General features: G+C 46.5%; 1 protein-coding gene across 2 annotated transcripts in view; it reads left to right on the top strand.

The window, feature by feature from the left end:
• TNIK (TRAF2 and NCK interacting kinase) overlaps positions 1–14,396 on the top strand; it is a 391,768-nt gene that overhangs the window by 290,213 nt on the left and 87,159 nt on the right. For both annotated transcript variants that reach the window (XM_065943139.1, XM_065943140.1), the window contains exon 12: positions 5,343–5,547. In XM_065943139.1, coding sequence (XP_065799211.1) covers positions 5,343–5,547 — 205 coding nt within the window. The remainder of the gene's footprint in view (positions 1–5,342; positions 5,548–14,396) is intronic.

A 14,396-nucleotide genomic window follows, 5' to 3' on the forward strand; every position in this document is an offset into this window, starting at 1 on the left:
CTCTCATTTCACGTTGTGAATTGTGCTTGTGTGAAATTCACATCCTTTTGATTTATAGGTTCATTTTTAAGAATCCAGCAGGGTGGTCTTATCTAATTTATTGCCCATGCATGTACTCATTAATTTGGGAAAATTTTCCCTAGGCAGGCTGTATGAGAACATGAAAATCAGCATATTCTTTATCTTGTCTTCCAAGATTTATTTCCTTGTTTCCTCGTATATATAGAATTGTAGAATGGGGAGGAGGCAGTTATCTGGGTAATAGGCTAACAGTACTGCAAACGGCAGCTTTCTGGAGACCTAAGTGGTGTTTTTTAGACTTGAGTTATTCAGTCTATTACTTCATACTTTTGAGACGTTTAGGCGGCCACTGTCCTCATCACTTGCCATGGTATTTTCACCACAGCCTAATCCAAGAGGAAACAGCTTCCAGGAAGTCAAATTACATTCTCGAGGTGAACCCTAAATAGAACTCCCATGCCCATTCCTGCTGTCATATGTTAGCTCCCAGAATCAATTGCTGCTTTATTGCCATCATCCCTATGTTTTAAATTTCACTTGACTTTGATTCTGACTTTTTCCTAGTCTGTGTTTATAAACAATAAATGCCAGTGTGCTCACACCACCAGGATTTCTCTTTTTGTGAGAGAATTCAGCTGATGGCAGTTTGGTGAATCAAGGAGCCTGGCCATGCACATCAGGGTGGATGCACTGTTCATGTGAAGTGAAATCTGTTGGGGAAATGAACAAAGCAGTAGTGTCACTGGGGTGTATAGAGGTCTCCACCCTCTAGCTATCCAAGGATGGGGCTCAGTACTCAATAAGGAACAGGTTCTGTATGACTGAGGCAGAGCTTCCGAACCAGCACAGGGTCCAACTCAGCCACTGCTGCTGGAGTGAGCTAGTGCATCCCTTTTCTGAGCTAACTTGGACCTAACCAAGCTGGATTATTGCTGAAACCACTGGAAGAGGAGATCCAACCAGCCCATCCTAAAGGAGATCAGTCCTGGGTGTTCAATGGAAGGACTGATATTGAAGCTGAAACTCCAATACTTTGGCCACCTGATGTGAAGAGCTGATTCATTTGAAAAGACCCTGATGCTGGGAAAGATTGAGGGCGAGAGGAGAAGGGGATGACAGAGGATGAGATGGTTGGATGGCATCACCAACTCGAAGGGCATGGGTTTGGGTGGACTCCAGGAGTTGGTGATGGACAGGGAGGCCTGGGGTGCTGCGGTTCATGGGGTCGCAAAGAGTCAGACACGACTGAGCGACTGAACTGAACTGAACTGGAAGGGGACAGGACTGAACTTACAGGGCCGACAGTTTTTCTCTCTTCACCTGCTATGGGAATCTTCAAGGTCAAAGACTGAAGGAGAATTCTTTCCTTCCATCTGGATACTTAACATATTGGCTGCCCCCAGTTTAGCTGCATAAAGATGATGACTGCCAAGTAGTGATATGGAAAATGAACATTCTTATAAAGCAAAGGGCCCAGTGCCCTGCTTTCAGAGAAGTTGCACACTGTTTTTCCAAAGCTCGCTCAGACAGACACTTCAGCCCTTCTGATCACTCTCCATGGAGCTGGGACCCTTGTCTTAACTAATACTTGCTGTATCGTGTGTTAGGAGTCACTTAGTGGGTGACCTACCTGTCCCTTAAGTCTTCTGTAATTGTAACATGTCTCTATATGACACTGAAGATTATCTTTCAAGTCCTGTTTTATGGGCACATCTAATTAATTTTCATGAAATCCTGAAAAGTAAAAAGGGACAGTGTTGATTTCATTATGGAAATGAGGTAACAGCCCAATGCTGGCAGCCAGGCCACACGTGGAGGTAATGATTAGGTCGGTAATACAGCTCAGATCATCTGACAATATTCAACATCAGGTAACATTAATAGATAGTCCTCATGTGCACAGGAGGCTGGGTTCCCTAAGCCCTTCTCCCTTTGCACAGAGCATGTGGCCATCATTTTGGGTTGGTTTAGAGTCCTGCACAAAGGCTGGAGTTTTAAAGGAGACTTAATAGTAGGCTCCAAGCGCTGTCTATGAACCAAGCCTTTTTTGTTTGTTTATTAGTTGGAGACTAATTACTTTACAATATTGTAGTGGTTTTTGCCATACATTGGCATGAATCAGCCATGGATTTACATGTGTTCCCCATCCCGAACCCCCCTCCCGCCTCCCTCCCCATCCCGATCCCTCTGGGTCTTCCCAGTGCACCAGCCCCGAGCACTTGTCTCATGCATCCAACCTGGACTGGCGACCTGTTTCACACTTGATAATACACATGTTTCGATGCTGTTCTCTCAGATCATCCCACCCTCGCCTTCTCCCACAGAGTCCAAAAGTCTGTTCTATAATCTGCGTCTCTTTTTCTATTTTGCATATAGGGTTATCGTTACCATCTTTCCAAATTCCATATATATGTGTTAGTATACTGTATTGGTCTTTATCTTTCTGGCTTACCTCACTCTGTATAATGGACTTCAGTTTCATCCATCTCATTAGAACTGATTCAAATGAATTCTTTTTAATGACTGAGTAATATTCCATGGTGTATATGTACCACAGCTTCCTTATCCATTTGTCCGCTGATGGGCATCTAGGTTGCTTCCATGTCCTGGCTATTATAAACAGTGCTGCGATGAACATTGGGGTACACATGTCTCTTTCAGATCTGGTTTCCTCGGTGTGTATGCCCAGCAGTGGGATTGCTGGATCATATGGCAGTTCTATTTCCAGTTTTTTAAGGAATCTCCACACTGTTCTCCAGAGTGGCTGTACTAGTTTGCATTCCCACCAACAGTGTAAGAGGGTTCCCTTTTCTCCACACCCTCTCCAGCATTTATTGCTTGTAGACTTTTGGATAGCAGCCATCCTGACTGGCGTGTAATGGTACCTCATTGAGGTTTTGATTTGCATTTCTCTGATAATGAGTGATGTTGAGCATCTTTTCATGTGTTTGTTAGCCATCTGTATGTCTTCTTTGGAGAAATGTCTGTTTAGATCTTTGGCCCATTTTCTGGTTGGGTCATTTATTTTTCTGGAATTGAGCTGCAGAAGTTGCTTGTATATTTTTGAGATTAATCTTTTGTCTGTTTCTTCATTTGCTATTATTTTCTCCCATTCTGAAGGCTGCCTTTTCACCTTGCTTATAGTTTCCTTTGTTGTGCAAGAGCTTTTAAGTTTCATTAGGTCCCATCTGTTTATTTTTGCTTTTATTTCCAATATTCTGGGAGGTGGGTCATAGAGGATCTTGCTGTGATTTATGTCGGAGAGTGTTTTGCCTATGTTCTCCTCTAGGAATTTTATAGTTTCTGTTCTTACATTTAGATCTTTAATCCATTTTGAGTTTATTTTTCTGTATGGTGTTAGAAAGTGTTCTAGTTTCATTCTTTTACAAGTGGTTGACCAGTTTTCCCAGCACCACTTGTTAAAGAGGTTGTCTTTTCTCCATTGTATATTCTTGCCTCTTTTGTCAAAGATAAGATGTCCATAGGTGTGTGGATTTATCTCTGGGCTTTCTGTTTTGTTCCATTGATCTATATTTCTGTCTTTGTTCCAGTACCACACTGTCTTGATGACTGTGGCTTTGTAGTAGAGCCTGAAGTCAGGCAGGTTGATTCCTCCAGTTGAACCAAGCCTTTTTATGTCACTTTATGGCAGTATCTTGGGCTTCCCAGGCAGCACTGGTGGTAAAGAACCTGCCTGCCAATGCAAGAGACGTAAGAGACGCAGGTTCGATCCCTGGGTCAGGAAGATCCCCTAGAGGAGGGCACAGAAGCCCACTCTAGTATTCTTGCTTGGAGAATCCCATGGACAGAGGTGCCTGGTAGGCTACAGTTCATGGGATTTCAAAGAGTCAGACACAACTAAAGCGACTTAGCTTGCACGCACGCGTGGCGGTATCTCACAGAGCATGCTACCCGCTGTCTAAGACAGAATGATCCCCTTGTCAGCCACAAAACCCACTCTTCCCCTGTCATTCCCCATCCCAATTTGCATCACCACCGCAGCCCAGATGCCAAGAAAAAACCTGCACGTCATCCCTCACTCCACACATTGGATCCATCAACAGGTTTTACTAACTCTGTCCCCAAAGGCTTCTCGCTGCCTCTGACCCCACCACTCCCACCCGGTTAGTCTCCACCCTAGAGCCGCTGCAGTAGCAGCCCAATGGGTGGCCTTGCTTGCCCTCATACACCCTGCAGAAAGCATCTACGGAGCAGCCAAGTGAATCTGATCCTGTGACTTTCCTGCTGATAAGTGTTCCACACATGGCATCTACAGCCTCCTGCTTTACCCTATCTCCCCGTCTCTGCCCTCCTCTTGTACCCCCTTGCTTTCATTCACTCTGCTCTGGGAAGACAGCTTGGGGTTCAGTCCCCCACAAAGGCCGCCCTTGTTGCCATAACAGGCCTCTAAACTTGCTTTCCCTTCTGCCTGAAAGAGTCTTCCCCTACCTCTTCGTGTTCAACATTTAGGGCTTAGCTCAACCATCACCTTCTAGAAGAGGTCTTCCCTGATCTAAAAGAGAGTCCTCATCCTCTCCCCAGCTCCCTGCCACTGTCCCTCTTAAAACTCTTACACTTTTTTGTCTTCTGTAGAGCCTATTAATATCTGAAATGATGTTTTTTGTAGAATTTGTCTAATTATTTGTCTCTCTTCCCCACAAGAAGAGAATATGTTTAGTTACTGCTGTATTCACTAGAGCCTGTTACAGTGCCTGCCACAGTAGGCATTCAGTGATTGTTTAATGGATTTATCTCAAGAGGAAGCTGCCAGAAATATTAAAAAGACTAGGTCTGTTTGAACAAGTAGGAACATCCCCTTCCTGGCTGGGCTGCTGTGCAGAACCAAGGAGTCTGTAGCTTGAATTCTAGGAGGTTAAGTGGTTGAGGATATATCCATCTATGTAGAGCAGGCTTCCTCACCGCTTCTGATTATTCATTTTTATTTGTTGGCTTAGTTCTTGCTTAGTTCTTTCTTAAAAGTGAAAATAAACCAGTCTGGGACTCAGGGCTTCTACTCAAAAAAGCTTTTAGAAATTAGAGTGTGAGGGAGGAGCTCTGTGGACCGTCCTGGAGAGAAGTGTTGAATTTAGGAATGGGACAGCCCTATGGCGGTGGAGACAGCCTATGTCTGCAGTAATCACACTGAAGGGGAGGCTGGACTTGAGTTAGTTCCCTGGACCCTGTTTCTTTGCCGAGGTGAGCAGTGGAACTGATGGAGGCTCAGAGAGCCCATGCTTGGCTCTCCTTCTCCACGGGGACCCCAGGGTAGCGATGACCCCACCCGGAGTGGCCCCTGATCCGTCTCTCTCTCCTTCCCGCAGCTCCATTCTCAACCTGCCCGGGGAGTCGACACTGCGGCGGGACTTCCTGAGGCTCCAGCTGGCCAACAAGGAGCGGTCCGAGGCCCTGCGGCGGCAGCAGCTGGAGCAGCAGCAGCGGGAGAACGAGGAGCACAAGCGGCAGCTGCTGGCCGAGCGCCAGAAGCGCATCGAGGAGCAGAAGGAGCAGCGGCGGCGGCTGGAGGAGGTGAGGACGGGCCCTGGCACCTGGGGTCCCTTCCTGGGTGTCCACCGTGGCCCTCCGTCTCCCTCCTGAGGCTGTGGCCTGCCTGGAGCACTCACACCTGAGGCGTGAAGGAGGAGGTGGCCAAGGGCACTTTACCAGCAGGGGTGGTGTGACCTTGGTGTGGTCACATCAGAAACACAGGTGAAGGGTTCAGCCTCTTCTAGTCTTGCTCAGGTATCACCTTCTTAGTGAGACCTCCTTGACTTCCCCACTTAAAATCTCAACCCCTCCCTCTGTCATGTCCTGTCACCTTTCCCTTTTGAATTTTTTTCTTATGTATATCTTAATCACCTTCACACCTGTGTACTTTATGTGTCATATGTCTGTCTCTCCCCACTAGAGAGTAAGCTCTTTGTGGACAGGATGCTTTATCCCTTTCGTGCATCTCTTTTTTTTTCCCCCTTTTATCACTGTGTATCTCAACATCATGTATCTAGATGTGTATGTGCTTAGTCACTCAATTGTATCTGCCTCTTCGCGACCTCATGGACTGTAGCCTGCCAGGCTCCTCTGTCCATGGGATTCTCCAGGCCAGAATACTGGAGTGGGTTGCTATTCCCTGCTCCAGTGGATCTTCCCAACCCAAGGATCAAACCCAGGTCTCCCGCATTGCAGGCAGATTCCTTACCATCTGAGCCACCAGGGAAGCCCCTTGTATCTAGATATTAGTGTCTAAAACAGTGCCCATTACATACTGCTGCTACTGCTGAGTCACTTCAGTCATGTCTGACTCTTAGCGACCCCATGGGCTGCAGCCTACCAGGCTCCTCCGTCCATGGGATTTTCCAGGCAAAAGTACTGGAGTGGGGTGCCATTGCCTTCTCTGCCATTACATACTAGATGCCTCCTAAATATTTGTGGAATGAAGGAGCTAATATATGAGTGAATGAGTCAGTGATCAAGAGCTGGAATATAGGTGATAATTAGAACACAGTGAACTGAGACGAGGCAGAGAAGTGAAATGTCAAGTGTGGAAAAGCAGGGCCTGCCTGCTGCTACTCTTTAGTTACTGTTCTGAATGCTGGAGAAGGCACTTCACACGTCCTTCCACACACACCTTGACATAGGTGTTCAATGCAAGGCAAGCCTTGGCCACCCTATGACTCTCTCTTTCTAGAGAAGCTTTCCTGTCCTGTAGCTAGTGGGCTTGACTTGCCTTCACCAGCAGGTGTGAACTTGTACCACCAGCCACGCTTTTCTGCATGGCTTATCCTGGGCCTAACTCTCACATGTGGTCTTACAGATGTTTATTAAAGCCTCCTTCCGAGAACTTTGGTCCAGGGCCTCCTTCCTGTGCCAGGTAAATCAAAGTCTAAACAATTAGGAAGCTGAGCGACCATAGCTGTTGGGGAAGTTGGATGGCAGATGAAAGGTTCACTGAGTGTGCAGTAATGGGGGAGTAATTTTACGATTCTCCCAAACATCATCTTGCTCCTTATTAACAGTTTACTACAATTCATTTGCTCCGTCAGGTGGCCACTGCAGTCAGAGGGTGGTGAATTGCAGACTCCGGGAGCAGATTGCTTTTTAAATGGTACATCCAGGTCCAGCCTTCCTGGCTTAAATCAGTGAGGGCCTCGGTTCCGGTTTGCAATAAATCCCATCAACCTCACTATGTCCCTGGAGTGTTAATATGCAGACCAGCAACACCCAACAGTTCCAGTGATTGAATGAGTTCTGTGTGCCAAACACTGGGTGAAATGCTTTGCTTAACCCAGGATCTCATCGCCTGCTGTCATCTGTTTATATGTATCTTGATCTCTTGTGCAAGGAGCACATATCTCCATTTAACGAAGGAAAAACTAAGGTTCAAGAAGGTGAAGTCACTGGTCCCATGTCGCAGAGCCAGGAAGTACAAAGTCAGGATTCACACCCAGGTCTCCCTGCTTCCCATAGCCATGCAGGCCCTGAGGCAGCAGGCGTAGATATGTAATCAGAGCTGTGAGCTGTGATCTGCACATCTGAACCGTGTAAGCATCTGCACGCAGCCGCAGACAAATGAAGCTCTTTGCAATCTCGGTAAGTCTAGGATGTTGTCGGCATGACGCACACTCAGCCCATGAGAGGTTTGAAGGTCACCTACCGTTCTCTGTTCTCAGAACTACACTGTCCTAGACAGAGGTGCTATCATGCTCAGGGGCGGATGCCTTCAAAGGAGACAGCTTGGGCAGGGCGAAGGGAGTTTTGGCTGTTAATTAACCAGCTCTCAGAAGTGAAGTCCGAAGTGGAGAAGTGGAGGCACCTGCATCACTTCTCCCGGTTACTCTCGGGCACACACTGAAATTCTCAGACAGGTCCTCGCAGCCGTCCGTCCGTATCGCCTCCTTCCGCCCACCCAGGCAGGCTGCAGCCTCTTGTCGAGGCGTCCAGGCCAGCAGTGCACCATTTCCTTCAGCCTCTTGAGTCTCCCGAGGGCCAAGGGCCTCAGCTGTTTGGATCCAAGACTTGCTCCTCCTGACTTCTAATCAAAACTTTCTCCTAAGCCAGGCAATGCTCCCCAATCCTGCCTTTCCTGCTTCTTTCCTGGCTTGCAGTTTATTCCTTCCAAGAGCATTTCCCAAAGTCGTCACCTCATTGGAGCATCACGCTCTGAAAATCTGGACCATTTGCCTTTACGCTGTCTGGCTGATGAGTTCCTTACCTAGTGATTTGCCACATTTAGTCTCAGGCTAAAGGCATTTGGGCTTCCCAGGTGGTGCTACCAGTATAGAACCCGCTTGCCAGTGCAGGAGATGCAAGAGACATGGGTTCGATCTCTGGGTTGGGACGATCCCCTGGAGGAAATGCCAACCCGCTCCAGTATTCTTGCCTGGAAAATTGCAAAGATAGAGGAGCCTGACAGTCTAAGTCCATAGGGCTGCAAAGAATCAGACACAACTGAGCACAAAGGCATTTACCATTTAACTTAGAAAGTCCCCATTGTCATCCCATAAAACATTTAACATAGTCGAGAAGGCAGACGTGTGCATGTGTACGTACACACGCACACATACAGATTTTCTAATTTTTTAAAAAATTTTTACGCAAGAACTCTCAACCTTTGAACCTAGATCCTCGGTTAGCACAAAGTCTTTTCAGAGAATTCATCATATTATTTTGTTTTAGATTTTCTTCCTTTCATACTTATTATGATTTATTTAACATTATAGATATATTTTTTCTTTTCATCAAGCTGCTGGAATGATAATTCCTAACAATTATAAAGCACTTAACCACAGGACAGAGACTCTGTCCAGTACTTCAGTGAGTTGTTTCATTTAATCTTCACAGTAATTCCCTCGTCTAAAGATAAAGCAGCTGAGCCTCAGAGAGGTTAACAACTTGCTGACGGTCACACAGCTTGAGACAAAACCGGGTTTCAAACCCAGTGCATTGGAGTCCAGAGCCCAGCCACTGTCACTGTGTCTGTCCTTCCTCCCCCTTGGCAAGCCAGGGTCAGGGTGATTTTCCATAGTCTTCTCCTGGCCCCAGCTTCTGTGGTCTTGTACGCTGAGAATTTAAGGATCTCTGAGCAGGGTCAAAGAAGCTGTGCCCTGTAGGTGCTCATCTTCGGACTGGCTTCTGTCGCTCAGTCTCCCAGTCAGAGCTCCTGCCAAGGCCTCCTCGTGTCTGCTCTTTTGCTGCATGTTCTGGAGCCTCTAATGGACGCAAGGCAAAGTTTAGACTCAGTGGGGGTCCAGCCAGGGGGCCATACCCTCTATGTCCCTGCAGACACGGAAGGCATGCACTTTGCTCTGGGCAGCCACGTCTGCGCGCCCCAGCTTCTTACCAGAATCAGAAATGCTTGTGAGCACAAGGCATCAAGAGAGTATACCGCCTTTATCTTTTGATCCTTTATCTTACCCCTATTGCTCAATAGAGAAAAAAGGAAATGCTAAATACTCAGATGGCTGTGAGTTCTGAACCCCTAAGTAATGACTGTCCCTACCGCCAGGACTTCTCTCCTGCTGGATCCCATCCATGCCTGCCGCCCTGCCCTGGTTGACCACTTCTGGTTCTGATTCTGAGTAGGAACTCATACCACGTGGTCACAGAGAAGCAGCCGAAGTCGGTAGTTAGGCTTGTGAATTTCACTTCATTGTGAGTCAGGTGACCTTGTGCTGGCATCCGGCAATATACATTCCCTTTTCCAAATAAAGACCCTTCAGACACCTCACTTGGGCTTCCCAGGTGACACAGTGGTAAGCCTGCCTCTGCAGGAAACATAGTTTCGATCCTTGGGTCAGGAAAATCCCCTGGAGTAGGAAATGGCCACGCACTCCAGTATTTTTGCCTGGTAAACTGCATGAACAGAGGAGCCTGGTTGGCTACAGTCCAGGGGGTCTCAAAGAGTCTAACACAACGGAACCTCTGAGCAGGCACACAGACAACCCTTTGGTGACATGAGGCTGTGTAGGTGGTACCCTTCAACTTTTACAGTGATTTCAGATGTCACCTCTGACCAGAGGTTTCTAAGGAATCCCTGCCTGTCCTTCGGTATTTATAGGTAGGCATGTGGTTCTGGCTAGGTTCTAAATCAGGATCTGTGTATTCTTAGAAGGACTTTGACTGTACACTGAATTGTGGTCATTTATCAGCTTCATGAAAAGGACGTGGCTTCAGGCCAGTTAAATGGTAGGCACACAGCTCCTCTTTGACCAATAATAAAGTGTAATTTATAACTAACTTCCAGGAATCTGATTAAACCTAGCTGAGCTGAATGAGCCCATCAATAAAGAGGAAAAGCACATGGAGGGCTTTCTCTATCTTTACTCAGTTCAGTAAAAATTTCTGACTCCTGGCTTTACTTAGACAATAAAAAACTTTTCATAGAGTCAGAGTCCGGGAATCGGGACCTTGAGGTATTGGGGTGCCTACTCTGGTCATCTTTTCAGACTAACCTTGGAAAGATGATTTGTGGTGCTTGATTCTTCTCAAGAGTTTTGAAATAATATTTGTAATTACCATATGTATTTTTCAACTTGCTGAGAGCCCTCTATACCCTCATTCTGGGGAGAGTATCTTTCAGTCACAGAAATGAATGACACTGACCCCAGGAGCTCCAGCCTGCTCCATGGTAGTAACTTTTATTTTATTTATTTTGTTATTGTTAACTTTAAGATAAAATCAATTTATTTTCATAATTTGGTAGTAAGTTTTAATCTTTAAGCCACCTAGATCTCATTTGATGCCTCAAGGCATAGTGACATCAACCAGTTATAAAAACACGCTGGAAGATATTATATCACTTTGGTTCCGTCTCCAGAAAAAAAATTTAAATACCACAAATATCTCATTGTCCAGTCATAGTTGGACACTGACATACGAAATGAGAGCCTGGAGTCTAAAATTCCCTACAAGCCTCTCACATTTTATCATGAGTGCCTGGGGCTTTTAGGGCTTACCAAGTGGCTCAGACAATAAAGAAACCACTTGCAATGCAGAGACCTGGGTTCAGTTCCTGGGTTGGGAAGATCCCCTGGAGGAGGGCATGGCAACCCACTCCAGTATTCTTGCCTGGAGAATCCCATGGACAGAGGAGCCTGGCGGGCTACAGTGGGGTCGTGGGGTCGCAGAGAGTTGGACATGACTGAGTGACTAAGCACACAGTATGGGGCTTTTAGAGACTCTAGGCTCAAATGTTTCTTTAAGCATGCAGTTGAATTAAAACCTTTTTAATTCAAGTGACTGCCTGTAGGAATAGGCAGTCACTTGACAAATTTAGTGAATGCTTAGGTCCACTGTGCAGACATCCATGCTGGACATTGGGAATGGCCTGCCCTTGTATAGATGAGATCTGGGAGGGAGACTGGCATTAGGCAAATAATCATCCAACTAACCATTCATGACCATTGCCAGATTGCTATGGTAGAAAAGGATAGTGTGGTAAGGGAGCAGGCCGCGGGGGTGGGAGCCTAGACTGGCGCGGAGGCCTGTTGGTCAGTATCCAGCCAAAGGCAGTGAGGGGCATGCAGGGATGCTAGGGAGGGAAGCCAAGGCCTGGTGTTGCTGGGCTTCATAAGCCTGGTTAAGGAATGTCATATTTTGCTCTAAGAATAGTGGGAAATCGTTGACGTATTTCAACCAAGGGGATGTAATCGGATCTGCATTTTAAAGGTGAAACTTCAGCTGCTACAAGGAAAGTGATTGGAAAGAAGCAGCAGTGGACAGGGAGACTGGTTAGCCCAGGCCAGAGAGGGCGGTGCTTTAAGGTGGATGGTGGTTGGGTGGAGATGGAGGAAGGAGATGGAGAGGTGGAGGAGGGTGGAAGGTGGAGATGGAGATGGGCATATTTGAGAGAGATGGAGCGTATAGATCGTGCAGGACATGGTGGTTGATCAGATGTCTTCCATGAAGGAGGGCGGTGGTCCCAGAAGGTTCCCCAGTGTCAGGCTAGAGCATTCAAATGGAGGACCAGGTTTGGGTGCAGAGGATGAGATCAGTTTCGAATGTAGTAAGTTACACCAGTTAACTTAAAGTTACACCAGTTAACTTACCAGTTACACCAGTAAGTTAAAGATGCATCCGGGCCTTCCTGGTGGCTCAATGGTAAAGAATCCACTACCCATGTGGGAAACACAGCTTTGCTCCCTGGTCCAGGAGGATCCTACTTGATGCGGAACAACTAAGGCCGTGCCACAACTATTGAGCCTGTGCTCTAGAGCCTGAGAACTGCAACTGCTGAGCTCACACGCCACAACTACTGAAGCCTGTGCGCCCTAGAGCCTGTGCTCCACGACAAGAAAAGCCACCACAATGAGAAGCCTGCACATCACAACTACAGACTAGCCTAGCCCCGACTCTCTGTAACTGGAGAAAAGCCCATGCAGCAATGAAGCTCCTGCACAGCCAAAAATAAATAAGTAAATAAAAAATTTTAAAAACAGATAACGTATGGGGCAGCCAGTGGCGATACCAAAGATGCAATTGGATTATATACATAGAGCCGTAGAAGAATGGGGAGAAAAATGGGAATTACTGGTTTATGGTCACGGAAGTAAACATTGAGAGGATGAGAGTCTGGGAACTAAATTCTCTGAGAACTAAAGTAGAGCTGGAGCATTGAGCACAGAAGACTAATGAAGATATAGGTTTGATGTTGTTGCAAAGAAAACCAAATATTCAAGTGGAAAATAGAGTTACAGGGCCAGCTCTGCAGAATGCTGACCTAAGGAGTGAGCCAGCAGCATCTCTTCATTTCAGTGACAAATAGGACTTCCAAAATATAGTTTTGTTGTAGTACTTTCTTGAAAACACAGCAGCTTCCTCTCTGCTCTGGGGGAAGGGAAGCAACCTGCTCAGCACGGCAGAAGGTCTGGATTTGGGCCACCATGTGCCGCCTGCTTGCCTGGGCGACTCTCTGGTCCCTGCAAAGCTTACTGAGCTCTACAGGGAGGCTTCTGACAAAGTGTGTTCCCACCACCAAACCTGTTGTGAGGATTCACCAGGAGAATGGTTGTGAAAGACTTGGCTTCATCAACCAGCAAGAGTCAGGAAGATTCCCTGGAGGAGGGCATGGCTGCCCAGTCCAGTATTCTTGTCTGGAGAATCTCATGGGCAGAGGAGCCTGGCGGACTCCAGCCCATGGGGTCGCAAAGAGTCGGACATGACTGAAGTGGCTGAGCACACACGCAAAAGCTAGACAGATCTCACTCTCGATGGACTCGTCAGGTCCAGGTTACACGTGGCTAACAGGCAACGTCTCATGCTCCCATTCGGAGAACCTGTCATAATCACCTGCTCGTCCATTGTGCTCAGATTTGCTCACATCATCTCTCAGTATTCGCGTTCACTCGGGTGACTAGGCCAGCCTCACAGAAGCTGCGGCAGCTGGAGGCCCAGTCCAGGAAAGCCACTGGTGGGAAAGGTCACTCTCTGGGACCTAAGTAGTTTCTCCCAGATGCTTTCAGACCAAAAAGAGGGAAGGGGAGCCCGGGGGAAGTTGCATGTCTCTTTAAGAGTCAGTGAGCAGCCATCCTACCAAGGGGAGCTTCTTTGAGGAGAGCATTTCGGCTGACATTGGCTTCCATATTAGATGTAAGTTCTTGAACTTTCCTGTGCCTTTCCGTTTCCTTGCCTGTAAAACTAGAAATAACAATAGCATTTGCCTCTCAGGCCTATTGTAAAGACTAAATGAGTCTAGAATAGCAGCAACATTTAGCACTTATTCAATAAATAAGTGTACAGTCAAGGAAATAGTAAGAAATTACCCCGGGGTACTTCACTTAGCTGTTGGTATTACTGGTGTGCGTGCCTTTGACTGAAGTCTGAGATATAATTTCCAAAAGTGTACTCTTTTATGTGCAGCAGTAAAACCTTCTTGAGTTTATTAAAATAAATGTACCAACAGGTAAACTTTTATTCATACATTGGAAGGAATATTTGTTATAATTCTAGGAATGATTTGGTTATGTTAAGAGAAAAAAAAATTATCCAATTTTTAACTGACTGGCTAGCAGATTAGTGTAGGGGCAAAGTACTGGCTTTGAAGCTGTGGAGACCAAGATTTCATTCTAGCTGTGTGACCTTGGGCAAATTACTTGCCCTCTCTGACCCTCAGCTTCCTTATATAAACAATTGATATACTATTTACTTGGCAGGATGGTTGAGAGGTAGCTGGAATCATAGGTACAGAAGGGTTGGCACGATGCCTGACAGAAGAACAGATTGACATTGTTGGGTGAATATTTTATTGTCATTTTGCAACTGTTGATTTCAAAGTTGTTATTTTTTTTGTTTGGTTTTAAGGGTTTTCTCAATAGCATTTTCCATCCTCTGTCATCCTTCACTCTCTAACGTACCTTCCCCATTTACTTTTCCATCCCTTTCTG

Source organism: Muntiacus reevesi, chromosome 8, assembly GCF_963930625.1.
Source record: "Muntiacus reevesi chromosome 8, mMunRee1.1, whole genome shotgun sequence".
In the NCBI taxonomy this organism is placed as follows: domain Eukaryota; kingdom Metazoa; phylum Chordata; class Mammalia; order Artiodactyla; family Cervidae; genus Muntiacus; species Muntiacus reevesi.